Source organism: Cetorhinus maximus, unplaced genomic scaffold, assembly GCF_964194155.1.
Source record: "Cetorhinus maximus unplaced genomic scaffold, sCetMax3.hap1.1 HAP1_SCAFFOLD_1123, whole genome shotgun sequence".
Taxonomy (NCBI): Eukaryota; Metazoa; Chordata; class Chondrichthyes; order Lamniformes; family Cetorhinidae; genus Cetorhinus; species Cetorhinus maximus.
This window is the reverse complement of record NW_027597065.1, coordinates 45,001-55,610: the sequence shown is the minus strand read 5'-3', so window position 1 is coordinate 55,610 and position 10,610 is coordinate 45,001. Positions and strand designations below refer to the sequence as shown.

The window sequence follows — 10,610 nt, the reverse complement described above, 5'->3', positions numbered from 1 at the left end:
CGCGATGTGTCCTCAGCATCCTCCTCAATTCCCAGCTCCGGGAAACCTCTGCCCGCCCTCGTTCCCACGGCAGCAGAGAGGGCTGGCGGAGGTGGGGGGTGGTGGGGAGAGAGACGGGCGGGGTGGGGGTGGGGGTGAGCGGCCCGGATCCACAGGCCATCCCTTTCCGTCGGGGTCCCGGTCTCTCTCTCTCTCTCTCTCGTCGTCGGTGTCGGGATCCCGACCGGGACCTCTCGCTCCCGCCTCCCGATTCACGTGGGGGGAGAAAAAAAAGGAATTTATATCCTCACCTCCCCCCACCACCGGGTTCACCCCCGCCGTCCCCCCTCAATCCCACCCGAAGGCCACTGTGTATTCAGTTACAGGTTAAAAACTCTCCCCCCCGACCCCCGGAACACCTCAAGTCTAATAGTCCACAGGACTCATCTTCCAAAGAGTTTCTGACGGGCAGGGGGGTGGTTTCAGACAGTTTTGTGACAGTAAAGGTCCTTTAATGTCTTCAGCTCCTCGATCAGCGTCTTGTTCTGATTTTCCAACACGGCCACCCGGTTCTCCAGGCACTTGACATACTCCTTCTTCTTCCGTCGGCACTCCCGCGCTGCTTCCCTGCAGAGGCAGACACAGGGTTTATCCGTCGGGGTCCCCGGGGGGAGTGTGTCAGTATTTACAGGGGGGTCCCGGGGAGTGTGTCAGTATTTACAGGGGGTCCCCCGGGGAGTGTGTCAGTATTTACAGGAGGGTCTCCCCGGGGAGTGTGTCAGTATTTACAGGGGGTCCCCCGGGGAGTGTGTCAGTATTTACAGGGGGGTCCCCGGGGAGTGTGTCAGTATTTACAGGGTGTCCATGGGGAGTGTGTCAGTATTTACAGGGGGTCCCCGGGAGTGTGTCAGTGTTTACAGGGGGGTCCCCGGGGAGTGTGTCAGTATTTACAGGGTGTCCATGGGGAGTGTGTCAGTATTTACAGGGGGTTCCCGGGGAGTGTGTCAGTATTTACAGGGGGTCCCGGGGAGTGTGTCAGTATTTACAGGGGGGTCCCCCGGGGAGTGTGTCAGTATTTACAGGGGGGTCCCCGGGGAGTGTGTCAGTATTTACAGGGGGGTCCCCGGGGAGTGTGTCAGTATTTACAGGGGGTCCCTGGAGAGTGTGTCGGTATTTACAGGGGGGTCCCCGGGGAGTGTGTCAGTATTTACAGGGGGGTCTCCGGGGAGTGTGTCAGTATTTACAGGGGGGTCCCCGGGGAGTGTGTCAGTATTTACAGGGGGGTCCCCAGGGAGAGTGTCAGTATTTACAGGGGGGCCCCCGGGGGAGTGTGTCAGTATTTACAGGGGGGTCCCCGGGAGTGTGTCAGTGTTTACAGGGGGGTCCCCGGGGAGTGTGTCAGTATTTACAGGAGGGTCCCCGGGGAGTGTGTCAGTATTTACAGGGGGTCCCTGGAGAGTGTGTCGGTATTTACAGGGGGGTCCCCGGGGAGTGTGTCAGTATTTACAGGGGGGTCTCCGGGGAGTGTGTCAGTATTTACAGGGGGGTCCCCGGGGAGTGTGTCAGTATTTACAGGGGGGTCCCCGGGGAGAGTGTCAGTGTTTACAGGGGGTCCCCGGGGGGAGTGTGTCAGTATTTACAGGGGGGTCCCCGGGGAGTGTGTCAGTATTTACAGGGGGGCCCCCGGGGGAGTGTGTCAGTATTTACAGGGGGGTCCCCGGGGAGTGTGTCAGTATTTACAGGGGGGTCTCCGGGGAGTGTGTCAGTATTTACAGGGGGGTCCCCGGGGAGTGTGTCAGTATTTACAGGGGGGTCCCCGGGGGAGTGTTTCAGTATTTACAGGGGGGGTCCCCGGGGAGTGTGTGTGAGAGTATTGACAGGGGGTCCCCGGGGTGTGTGTGAGAGAGGGGGTCCCGGGGCGTGTGTGTGAGAGAGGGGTTCCCCGGGGTGTGTGTGTGAGAGTATGTACAGGGGGTCCTCGGGGTGTGTGAGAGTATTGACAGGGGGTCCCCGGGGTGTGTGTGTGAGAGAGGGGGTCCCCGGGGTGTGTGTGTGTGAGAGAGGGGGTCCCCGGGGTGTGTGTGTGTGAGAGAGGGGGTCCCCGGGGTGTGTGAGAGTATGGACAGGGGGTCCCGGGGTGTGTGTGAGAGAGGGGGTCCCCGGGGTGTGTGTGTGAGAGAGGGGGTCCCGGTGTGTGTGTGAGAGAGGGGGTCCCGGTGTGTGTGTGTGAGAGAGAGGGGGTCCCGGTGTGTGTGTGAGAGAGGGGGTCCCCGGGTGTGTGTGAGAGAGGGGGTCCCGGTGTGTGTGTGAGAGAGGGGGTCCCCGGGGTGTGTGTGAGGGAGAGGGGGTCCCGGGGTGTGTGTGAGAGAGAGGGGGTCCCAGGGTGTGTGTGTGTGAGAGAGGGGGTCCCCGGGGTGTGTGTGTGAGAGAGGGGGTCCCCGGGGTGTGTGTGTGTGAGAGAGGGGGTCCCCGGGGTGTGTGTGTGAGAGAGGGGGTCCCGGGGTGTGAGAGAGTATGGACAGGGGGTCCGGGGGTGTGTGAGAGAGGGGGTCCCGGGGTGTGTGAGAGAGGGGGTCCCCGGGGTGTGTGTGTGACAGGGGGTCCCCGGGGTGTGTGTTTGAGAGAGGGGGTCCCCGGGGTGTGTGTGTGACAGGGGGTCCCCGGGGTGTGTGTGTGTGAGAGAGGGGGTCCCGGGGTGTGTGTGTGTGAGAGAGGGGGTCCCGGGGTGTGTGTGTGAGAGGATGGACAGGGGGTCCCCGGGGTGTGTGTGTGAGAGAGGGGGTCCAGGGGTGTGTGTGAGAGAGGGGGTCCCGGGGTGTGTGTGAGAGAGGGGGTCCCGGGGTGTGTGTGTGTGAGAGAGGGGGTCCCCGGGGTGTGTGAGTATGGACAGGGGGTCCCCGGGGTGTGTGTGTGAGAGAGGGGGTCCCCGGGGTGTGTGTGTGTGAGAGAGGGGGTCCCGGGGTGTGTGTGAGAGAGAGGGGGTCCCCGGGGTGTGTGTGTGTGAGAGAGGGGGTCCCGGGGTGTGTGTGAGAGAGAGGGGGTCCCCGGGGTGTGTGTGTGAGAGAGGGGGTCCCCGGGGTGTGTGTGTGTGAGAGAGGGGGTCCCCGGGGTGTGTGAGAGTATGGACAGGGGGTCCCAGGGGTGTGTGTGTGAGAGAGGGGGTCCCCGGGGTGTGTGAGAGTATGGACAGGGGGTCCCGGGTGTGTGTGTGAGAGAGGGGGTCCCGGGGTGTGTGTGTGTGAGAGAGGGGGTCCCGGGATGTGTGTGAGAGAGGGGGTCCCGGGGTGTGTGTGAGTATGGACAGGGGGTCCCGGGGTGTGTGTGAGAGAGGGTCCCCGGGGTGTGTGTGTGTGAGAGAGGGGGTCCCCGGGGTGTGTGTGTGAGAGAGAGGGGGTCCCCGGGGTGTGTGTGTGTGAGAGAGGTGGTCCCCGGGGTGTGTGTGTGAGAGAGGGGGTCCCCGGGGTGTGTGTGTGAGAGAGGGGGTCCCCGGTGTGTGTGTGTGAGAGAGGGGGTCCCGGGGTGTGTGAGAGTATGGACAGGGGGTCCCGGGCTGTGTGTGAGAGAGGGGGTCCCGGGGTGTGTGTGTGTGAGAGAGGGTCTCCCCGGGGTGTGTGTGTGTGTGAGAGAGGGGGTCCCCGGGGTGTGTGTGTGACAGGGGGTCCACGGGGTGTGTGTGTGTGAGAGAGGGGGTCCCGGGGTGTGTGTGTGTGAGAGAGGGGGTCCCGGGGTGTGTGTGTGAGAGGATGGACAGGGGGTCCCCGGGGTGTGTGTGTGAGAGAGGGGGTCCCGGGGTGTGTGTGAGAGAGGGGGTCCCGGGGTGTGTGTGTGAGAGGGGGTCCCGGGGTGTTTGTGTGTGAGAGAGGGGGTCCCCGGGGTGTGTGCGTGTGAGAGAGGGGGTCCCGGGGTGTGTGTGAGAGAGGGGGTCCCCGGGGTGTGTGAGAGTATGGACAGGGGGTCCCCGGGGTGTGTGTGTGAGAGAGGGGGTCCCCGGGGTGTGTGAGAGTATGGACAGGGGGTCCCCGGGGTGTGTGTGTGAGAGAGGGGATCCCGGGGTGTCTGTGTGTGAGAGAGGGGGTCCCCGGGTGTGTGTGTGAGAGTATGGACAGGGGGTCCCGGGTGTGTGTGTGAGAGAGGGGGTCCCGGGGTGTGTGTGTGTGAGAGAGGGGGTCCCCGGGGTGTGTGTGTGTGAGAGAGGGGGTCCCCGGGGTGTGTGTGTGAGAGTATGGACAGGGGGTCCCCGGGGTGTGTGTGTGAGAGAGGGGGTCCCGGGGTGTGTGTGAGAGAGGGGGTCCCGGGGTGTGTGTGTGAGAGGGGGTCCCGGGGTGTTTGTGTGTGAGAGAGGGGGTCCCCGGTGTGTGTGTGTGAGAGAGGGGGTCCCCGGGTGTGTGTGAGAGTATGGACAGGGGGTCCCGGGTGTGTGTGTGAGAGAGGGGGTCCCGGGGTGTGTGTGTGTGAGAGAGGGGGTCCCGGGGTGTGTGTGTGTGAGAGAGGGGGTCCCCGGGGTGTGTGTGTGAGAGTATGGACAGGGGGTCCCCGGGGTGTGTGTGTGAGAGAGGGGGTCCCGGGGTGTGTGTGAGAGAGGGGGTCCCGGGGTGTGTGTGTGAGAGGGGGTCCCGGGGTGTTTGTGTGTGAGAGAGGGGGTCCCCGGTGTGTGTGTGTGTGAGAGAGGGGGTCCCCGGTGTGTGTGTGTGAGAGAGGGGGTCCCCGGTGTGTGTGTGTGAGAGAGGGGGTCCCGGGGTGTGTGAGAGTATGGACAGGGGGTCCCGGGCTGTGTGTGAGAGAGGGGGTCCCGGGGTGTGTGTGTGTGAGAGAGGGGGTCCCCGGGGTGTGTGTGTGTGAGACAGGGGGTCCCCGGGGTGCGTGAGTATGGACAGGGGGTCCCGGGGTGTGTGTGTGAGAGGGGGTCCCCGGGGTGTGTGAGTATGGACAGGCGGGTCCCCGGGGTGTGTGAGTGTGTGAGACGGGGTCCCCGGGGTGTGTGAGAATGGACAGGGGGTCCCGGGGTGTGTGTGTGAGAGGGGGTCCCCGGGGTGTGTGAATATGGACAGGCGGGTCCCCGGGGTGTGTGTGTGTGAGACGGGGTCCCCGGGGTGTGTGAGTATGGACAGGGGGTCCCGGGGTGTGTGTGAGAGAGGGGGACCCGGGGTGTGTGTGTGTGAGAGAGGGGGTCCCCGGGGTGTGTGTGAGAGTATGGACAGGCGGGTCCTCCGGACAGACAGAGGCCGGACGCTCTCACCTGTTCTTCATGAGTCTGATCTCCCGTTTCAAGGTGGCATCTTCTGTCTTGGTGGCCTGGGGCTGGAGGGTGACCGGCGATGTCATCATCATGGTTTGCGGGAGCGAGTTGGTGGTGGGAGTGGTGCGGATCTGATAGGTCTGGACATCGCCTGAGGCCGCTGGCGGAGACAGAGACACGCGTGTCACTAACGTGAGGTACACACAGCGTGCTGGCTAATCTCAGCACCGTTACACCGTCAGTCCATCAGCTCAGGGTCAGCTAAAGGCCCTCACAGAAAACCTTTCAATGCGGGACACACAGCAGCTAGTTATCACACAGCAAGATCCCACAGAACAGACACGCGATAAATGTCTGCCCCGGTCATCGGTTTTAATCCTGTCAGCCTCTGCTCTTCTCTCAAATAGTGACCTCGGGAGCTTGTCTGTCAACCTCAGAGGGCAGATGGGGCCTTTGGATTGACCCTCTCAACTGGGAGGTCACAGCTCCGACAGTGCGGCGCTCCCTCAGCACTGACCCTCCGACAGTGCGGCTCTCCCTCAGCGCTGACCCTCCGACAGTGCGGCACTCCCTCAGTGCTGACCCTCCAACAGTGCGGCGCTCCCTCAGCACTGACCCTCCGACAGTGCGGCTCTCCCTCAGCACTGACCCTCCGACAGTGCGGCTCTCCCTCAGCACTGACCCTCCGACAGTGCGGCTCTCCCTCAGCACTGACCCTCCGACAGTGCGGCGCTCCCTCGGCGCTGACCCTCCGACAGCGCGGCGCTCCCTCGGCGCTGACCCTCCGACAGTGCGGCGCTCCCTCGGCGCTGACCCTCCGACAGTGCGGCGCTCCCTCGGCGCTGACCCTCCGACAGTGCTGCGCTCCCTCAGTCCTGACCCTCCGACAGTGCTGCGCTCCCTCAGCACTGACCCTCCGACAGCGCGGCGCTCCCTCAGCACTGACCCTCTGGCAGTGCTGCGCTCCCTCGGCGCTGCAGCCGGAGCCCGGCCCTGGATTATGGGCTCACGTCTCCGAACTCTTTGCTCTACTCCACACCCTCACGCCTCAGAGGCCAGCTGGCTGCCCACAGAGGCGCAGGTCAGGGATGTTCTGCCAGGAGGACGGTCTATCAGTGACCAATCGGTATATCCTGCGTCGCAGGATATTGTACCGCTGCAGCCTTCACATCAACCTTTGTCTCGTGACCCCTCTCCCTCTCTGACACGGACATTCCTTACTCACTCTGCACGACCACCTGGTTACTGGGGACGAGTATCTGCTGTCCGTCGGCCGTCTGTGCGTACTGTAAGATGGTGGTTCCCTGTTGGGCACCCCCGGCGTTGGTCATGGTGAGCGTCTGGAGTCCCTGGACGCCCTCAGAGCCAGGGCTCGCCAGCTGTATCGTCCCTCCGGGGGCAATGGCAACTGTGTGATTGGAGCGGGGAAGAGCTCATTAGGGGTTAAGCATCCACGGTTCCGCGAAAGAGTGTTGGCGCCGTGTGGAAACAGGCCACACTCCAGAGAAAAAGAGTCGTAGTCTGCGTCGCGCAATCCCCAAACTAATCCCACTGCGCCGCTCTCTCCCCATAGCCCTGTATCAATCCCCAAACTAATCCACCTGCCCCGCTCTCTCCCCATAGCCCTGTATCAATCCCCAAACTAATCCCACTGCCCCGCTCTCTCCCCATAGCCCTGTATCAATCCCCAAACTAATCCCACTGCCCTGCTCTCTCCCCATAGCCCTGTATCAATCCCCAAACTAATCCCACTGCCCCGCTCTCTCCCCATAGCCCAGTATCAATCCCCAAACTAATACACCTGCCCCGCTCTCTCCCCATAGCCCTGTATCAATCCCCAAACTAATCCCACTGCCCCGCTCTCTCCCCATAGCCCAGTATCAATCCCCAAACTAATCCCACTGCCCTGCTCTCTCCCCCTAGCCCTGTATCAATCCCCAAACTAATCCCACTGCCCCGCTCTCTCCCCATAGCCCTGTATCCATCCACAAACTAATCCCATTGCCCCGCTCTCTCCCCATAGCCCTGTATCAATCCCCAAACTAATCCCACTGCCCTGATCTCTCCCCATAGCCCAGTATCAATCCCAAAACTAATCATACTGCCCCATTCGCTCTCCATAGCCCTGTATCAATCCCCAAACTAATCCCACTGACCCGCTCTCTCCCCATAGTCCTGTATCAATCCCCAAACTAATCCCACTGCCCCGCTCTCTCTCCCCATAGCCCTGTATCAATCCCCAAACTAATCCCACTGTCCCCACTATCTCCCCATAGCCCAGTATCAATGCCAAACTAATCCCACTGCCCCGCTCTCTCCCCATAGCCCTGTATCAATCCCCAAACTAATCCCACTGCCCCGCTCTCCCCATAGCCCTGTATCAATCCCAAACTAATCCCACTGCCCCGCTCTCTCCCCATAGCCCTGTATCAATCCCCAAACTAATCCCACTGCCCCACTCTCCCCATAGCCCTGTATCAATCCCAAACTAATCCCACTGCCTCGCTCTCTCTCCATAGCCCTGTATCAATCCCCAATCTAATCCCACTGCCTCGCTCTCTCTCCATAGCCCTGTATCAATCCCCAAACTAACCCCACTGCCCCGCTCTCTCTCCCCATAGCCCTGTATCAATCCCAAACTAATCCCACTGCCCCACTCTCTCCCCATAGCCCTGTATCAATCCCCAAACTAATCCCACTGCCCTGCTCTAACCCCATAGCCCAGTATCAATCCCCAAACTAATCCCACTGTCCCCGCTCTCTCCCCATAGCCCTGTATCAATCCCCAAACGAATCCCACTGCCCCGCTCTCTCCCCATAGCCCAGTATCAATGCCAAACTAATCCCACTGCCCCGCTCTCTCCCCATAGCCCTGTATCAATCCCCAAACTAATCCCCCTGCCCCACTCTCTCCCCATAGCCCTGTATCAATCCCCAAACTAATCTCACTGCCCCACTCTCTCCCCACAGCCCAGTATCAATCCCAAACTAATCCCACTGTCCCGCTCTCTCCCCATAGCCCAGTATCAATCCCCAAACTAATCCCACTGCCCCGCTCTCCCCATAGCCCTGTATCAATCCCCAAACTAATCCCACTGCCCCGCTCTCTCCCCATAGCCCTGTATCAATCCCCATACTAATCGCACTGCCCCGCTCTCTCCCCATAGCCCTGTATCAATCACAAACTAATCCCACTGCCCCACTCTCTCCCCATAGCCCTGTATCAATCCCCAAACTAATCCCACTGCCCCGCTCTCTCTCCATAGCCCAGTATCAATCCCCAAACTAATCCCACTGCCCCGCTCTCTCCCCACAGCCCTGTATCAATCCCCAAACTAATCCCACTGCCCCGCTCTCTCCCCATAGCCCTGTATCAATCCCCAAACTAATCCCACTGCCCCGCTCTCTCCCCATAGCCCTGTATCAATCCCCAAACTAATCCCACTGCCCCGCTCTCTCCCCATAGCCCTGTATCAATCCCCAAACTAATCCCACTGCCCCGCTCTCTCCCCACAGCCCTGTATCAATCCCCAAACTAATCCCACTGCCCCGCTCTCTCCCCATAGCCCTGTATCAATCCCCAAACTAATCCCACTGCCCCGCTCTCTCCCCATATCGCAGTATCAATCCCCAAACTAATCCCACTGCCCTGCTCTCTCCCCATAGCCCTGTATCAATCCCCAAACTAATCCCACTGTCCCGCTCTCTCCCCATAGCCCTGTATCAATCCCCAAACTAATCCCACTGCCCCGCTCTCCCCCCATGGCCCTGTATCAATCCCCAAACTAATCCCACTGCCCCGCTCTCTCCCCATAGCCCTGTATCAATCCCAAACTAATCCCACTGCCCCCGCTCTCTCCCCATAGCCCTGTATCAATCTCCAAACTAATCCCACTGACCCGCTCTCTCCCCATAGCCCTGTATCAATCCCCAAACTAATCCCACTGCCCCGCTCTCTCCCCATAGCCCTGTATCAATCTCCAAACTAATCCCACTGACCCCGCTCTCTCCCCATAGCCCTGTATCAATCCCCAAACTAATCCCACTGCCCCACTCTCTCCCCATAGCCTTGTATCAATCCCCAAACTAATCCAACTGCCCCGCTCTCTCCCCCAAAAATAAGGCAGTATTTTTCTGTGCCTCATATATTGGAAGGTGCCGTCGTCTCTGCCCTTTTGCATTCTGACGGCTACGCCAAGGGGGCTGCCCAGAATTTCTTTCCCCTTTCTCCGTCTCCGTCTCCGCCGCTGAGCTTCCGCCAGTTCGGCTTCCGAAATCCCATCGCAAACTGACTCTCCGGCCCTCAAACCCACGCCCGCAGCCGGGGACGTGGAGAGAAACAAGCTGCAGCAGCCGCGCCCCCCACCACACCCACCCACACCCCTCCACCCCCACCCCACCCCCGCCCCCTTCCACCAGACGGCCCGGGATCGAGATGGACAAGCTGGACATCACCCTGACCGTTGGGGGGTGGGAGGTGGGGGGGGCATCCGCTCGGCCACTTACTGTACTGTCCCGTGCTGGTTTGGTAGATGGGCGTTGGCATGGTCATGGTGGTGAGGGCAGTGCCGCCGACCTCCTCGTCTTCTTTCCCCTCGGTCTTCGTGGTCGCCGAGTCGCCTGACGAGAGCTCATTGAGTATTTTCCTTGCGATTCAAAGACAGACACGGACAGCGTTAGAGCCGGGCGCTCTCAAAACTCACCAACCACAGCCCCAGGTACTGACCTTCCGACAGCGCGGCGCTCCCTCAGCACTGACCCTCCGACAGTGCGGCGCTCCCTCAACGCTGACCCTCCCACAGTGCGGCACTCCCTCAGCGCTGACCTTCCGACAGTGCGGCGCTCCCTCAGCGCTGGCCCTCCAACAGTGCGGCGCTCTCTCAGCACTGACCCTCCGACAGTGCGGCTCTCCCTCAGCACTGACCCTCCGACAGTGCGGCGCTCCCTCAGCACTGACCCTCCGACAGTGCGGCGCTCCCTCAGCGCTGACCCTCCGACAGTGCGGCGCTCCCTCAGCACTGACCCTCCGACAGTGCGGCGCTCCCTCAGCACTGACCCTCCGACCGTGCGGCACTCCCTCAGCACTGACCCTCCGACAGTGCGGCGCTCCCTCAGCACTGACCTTCCGACAGTGCGGTGCTCACTCAGCGCTGACCCTCCGACAGTGCGGCGCTCCCTCAGCGCTGACCCTCCGACAGTGCGGCGCTCCCTCAGCACTGACCCTCCGACAGTGCGGCGCTCCCTCAGCACTGACCCTCCGACAGTGCGGCACTCCCTCAGCACTGACCCTCCGACAGTGCGGCGCTCCCTCAGCGCTGACTCTCCGACAGTGCGGCGCTCCCTCAGCACTGACCCTCCGACAGTGCGGTGCTCCCTCAGCGCTGACCCTCCCACA

General features: G+C 61.8%; 1 protein-coding gene across 5 annotated transcripts in view; it reads right to left on the bottom strand.

Moving 5' to 3' along the window:
- Positions 1-403: 403 nt before the first annotated feature.
- Positions 404-10,610, bottom strand: part of LOC144675723 (cyclic AMP-dependent transcription factor ATF-1-like) — a 40,406-nt gene continuing 30,199 nt past the window's right edge. For 2 of the 5 annotated variants that reach the window (XM_078536339.1, XM_078536341.1), the window contains 4 exons: positions 9,722-9,861; positions 6,441-6,623; positions 5,216-5,375; positions 404-601 (listed from right to left, as the gene is read on the bottom strand). In XM_078536339.1, coding sequence (XP_078392465.1) covers positions 406-601; positions 5,216-5,375; positions 6,441-6,623; positions 9,722-9,861 — 679 coding nt within the window. In that variant the 3' untranslated portion in view covers positions 404-405. Of the gene's footprint in view, positions 607-5,215; positions 5,376-6,440; positions 6,624-9,721; positions 9,862-10,610 lie in introns of all 5 variants that reach the window. The other 3 variants (XM_078536340.1, XM_078536343.1, XM_078536342.1) reach the window with 3 other exon arrangements.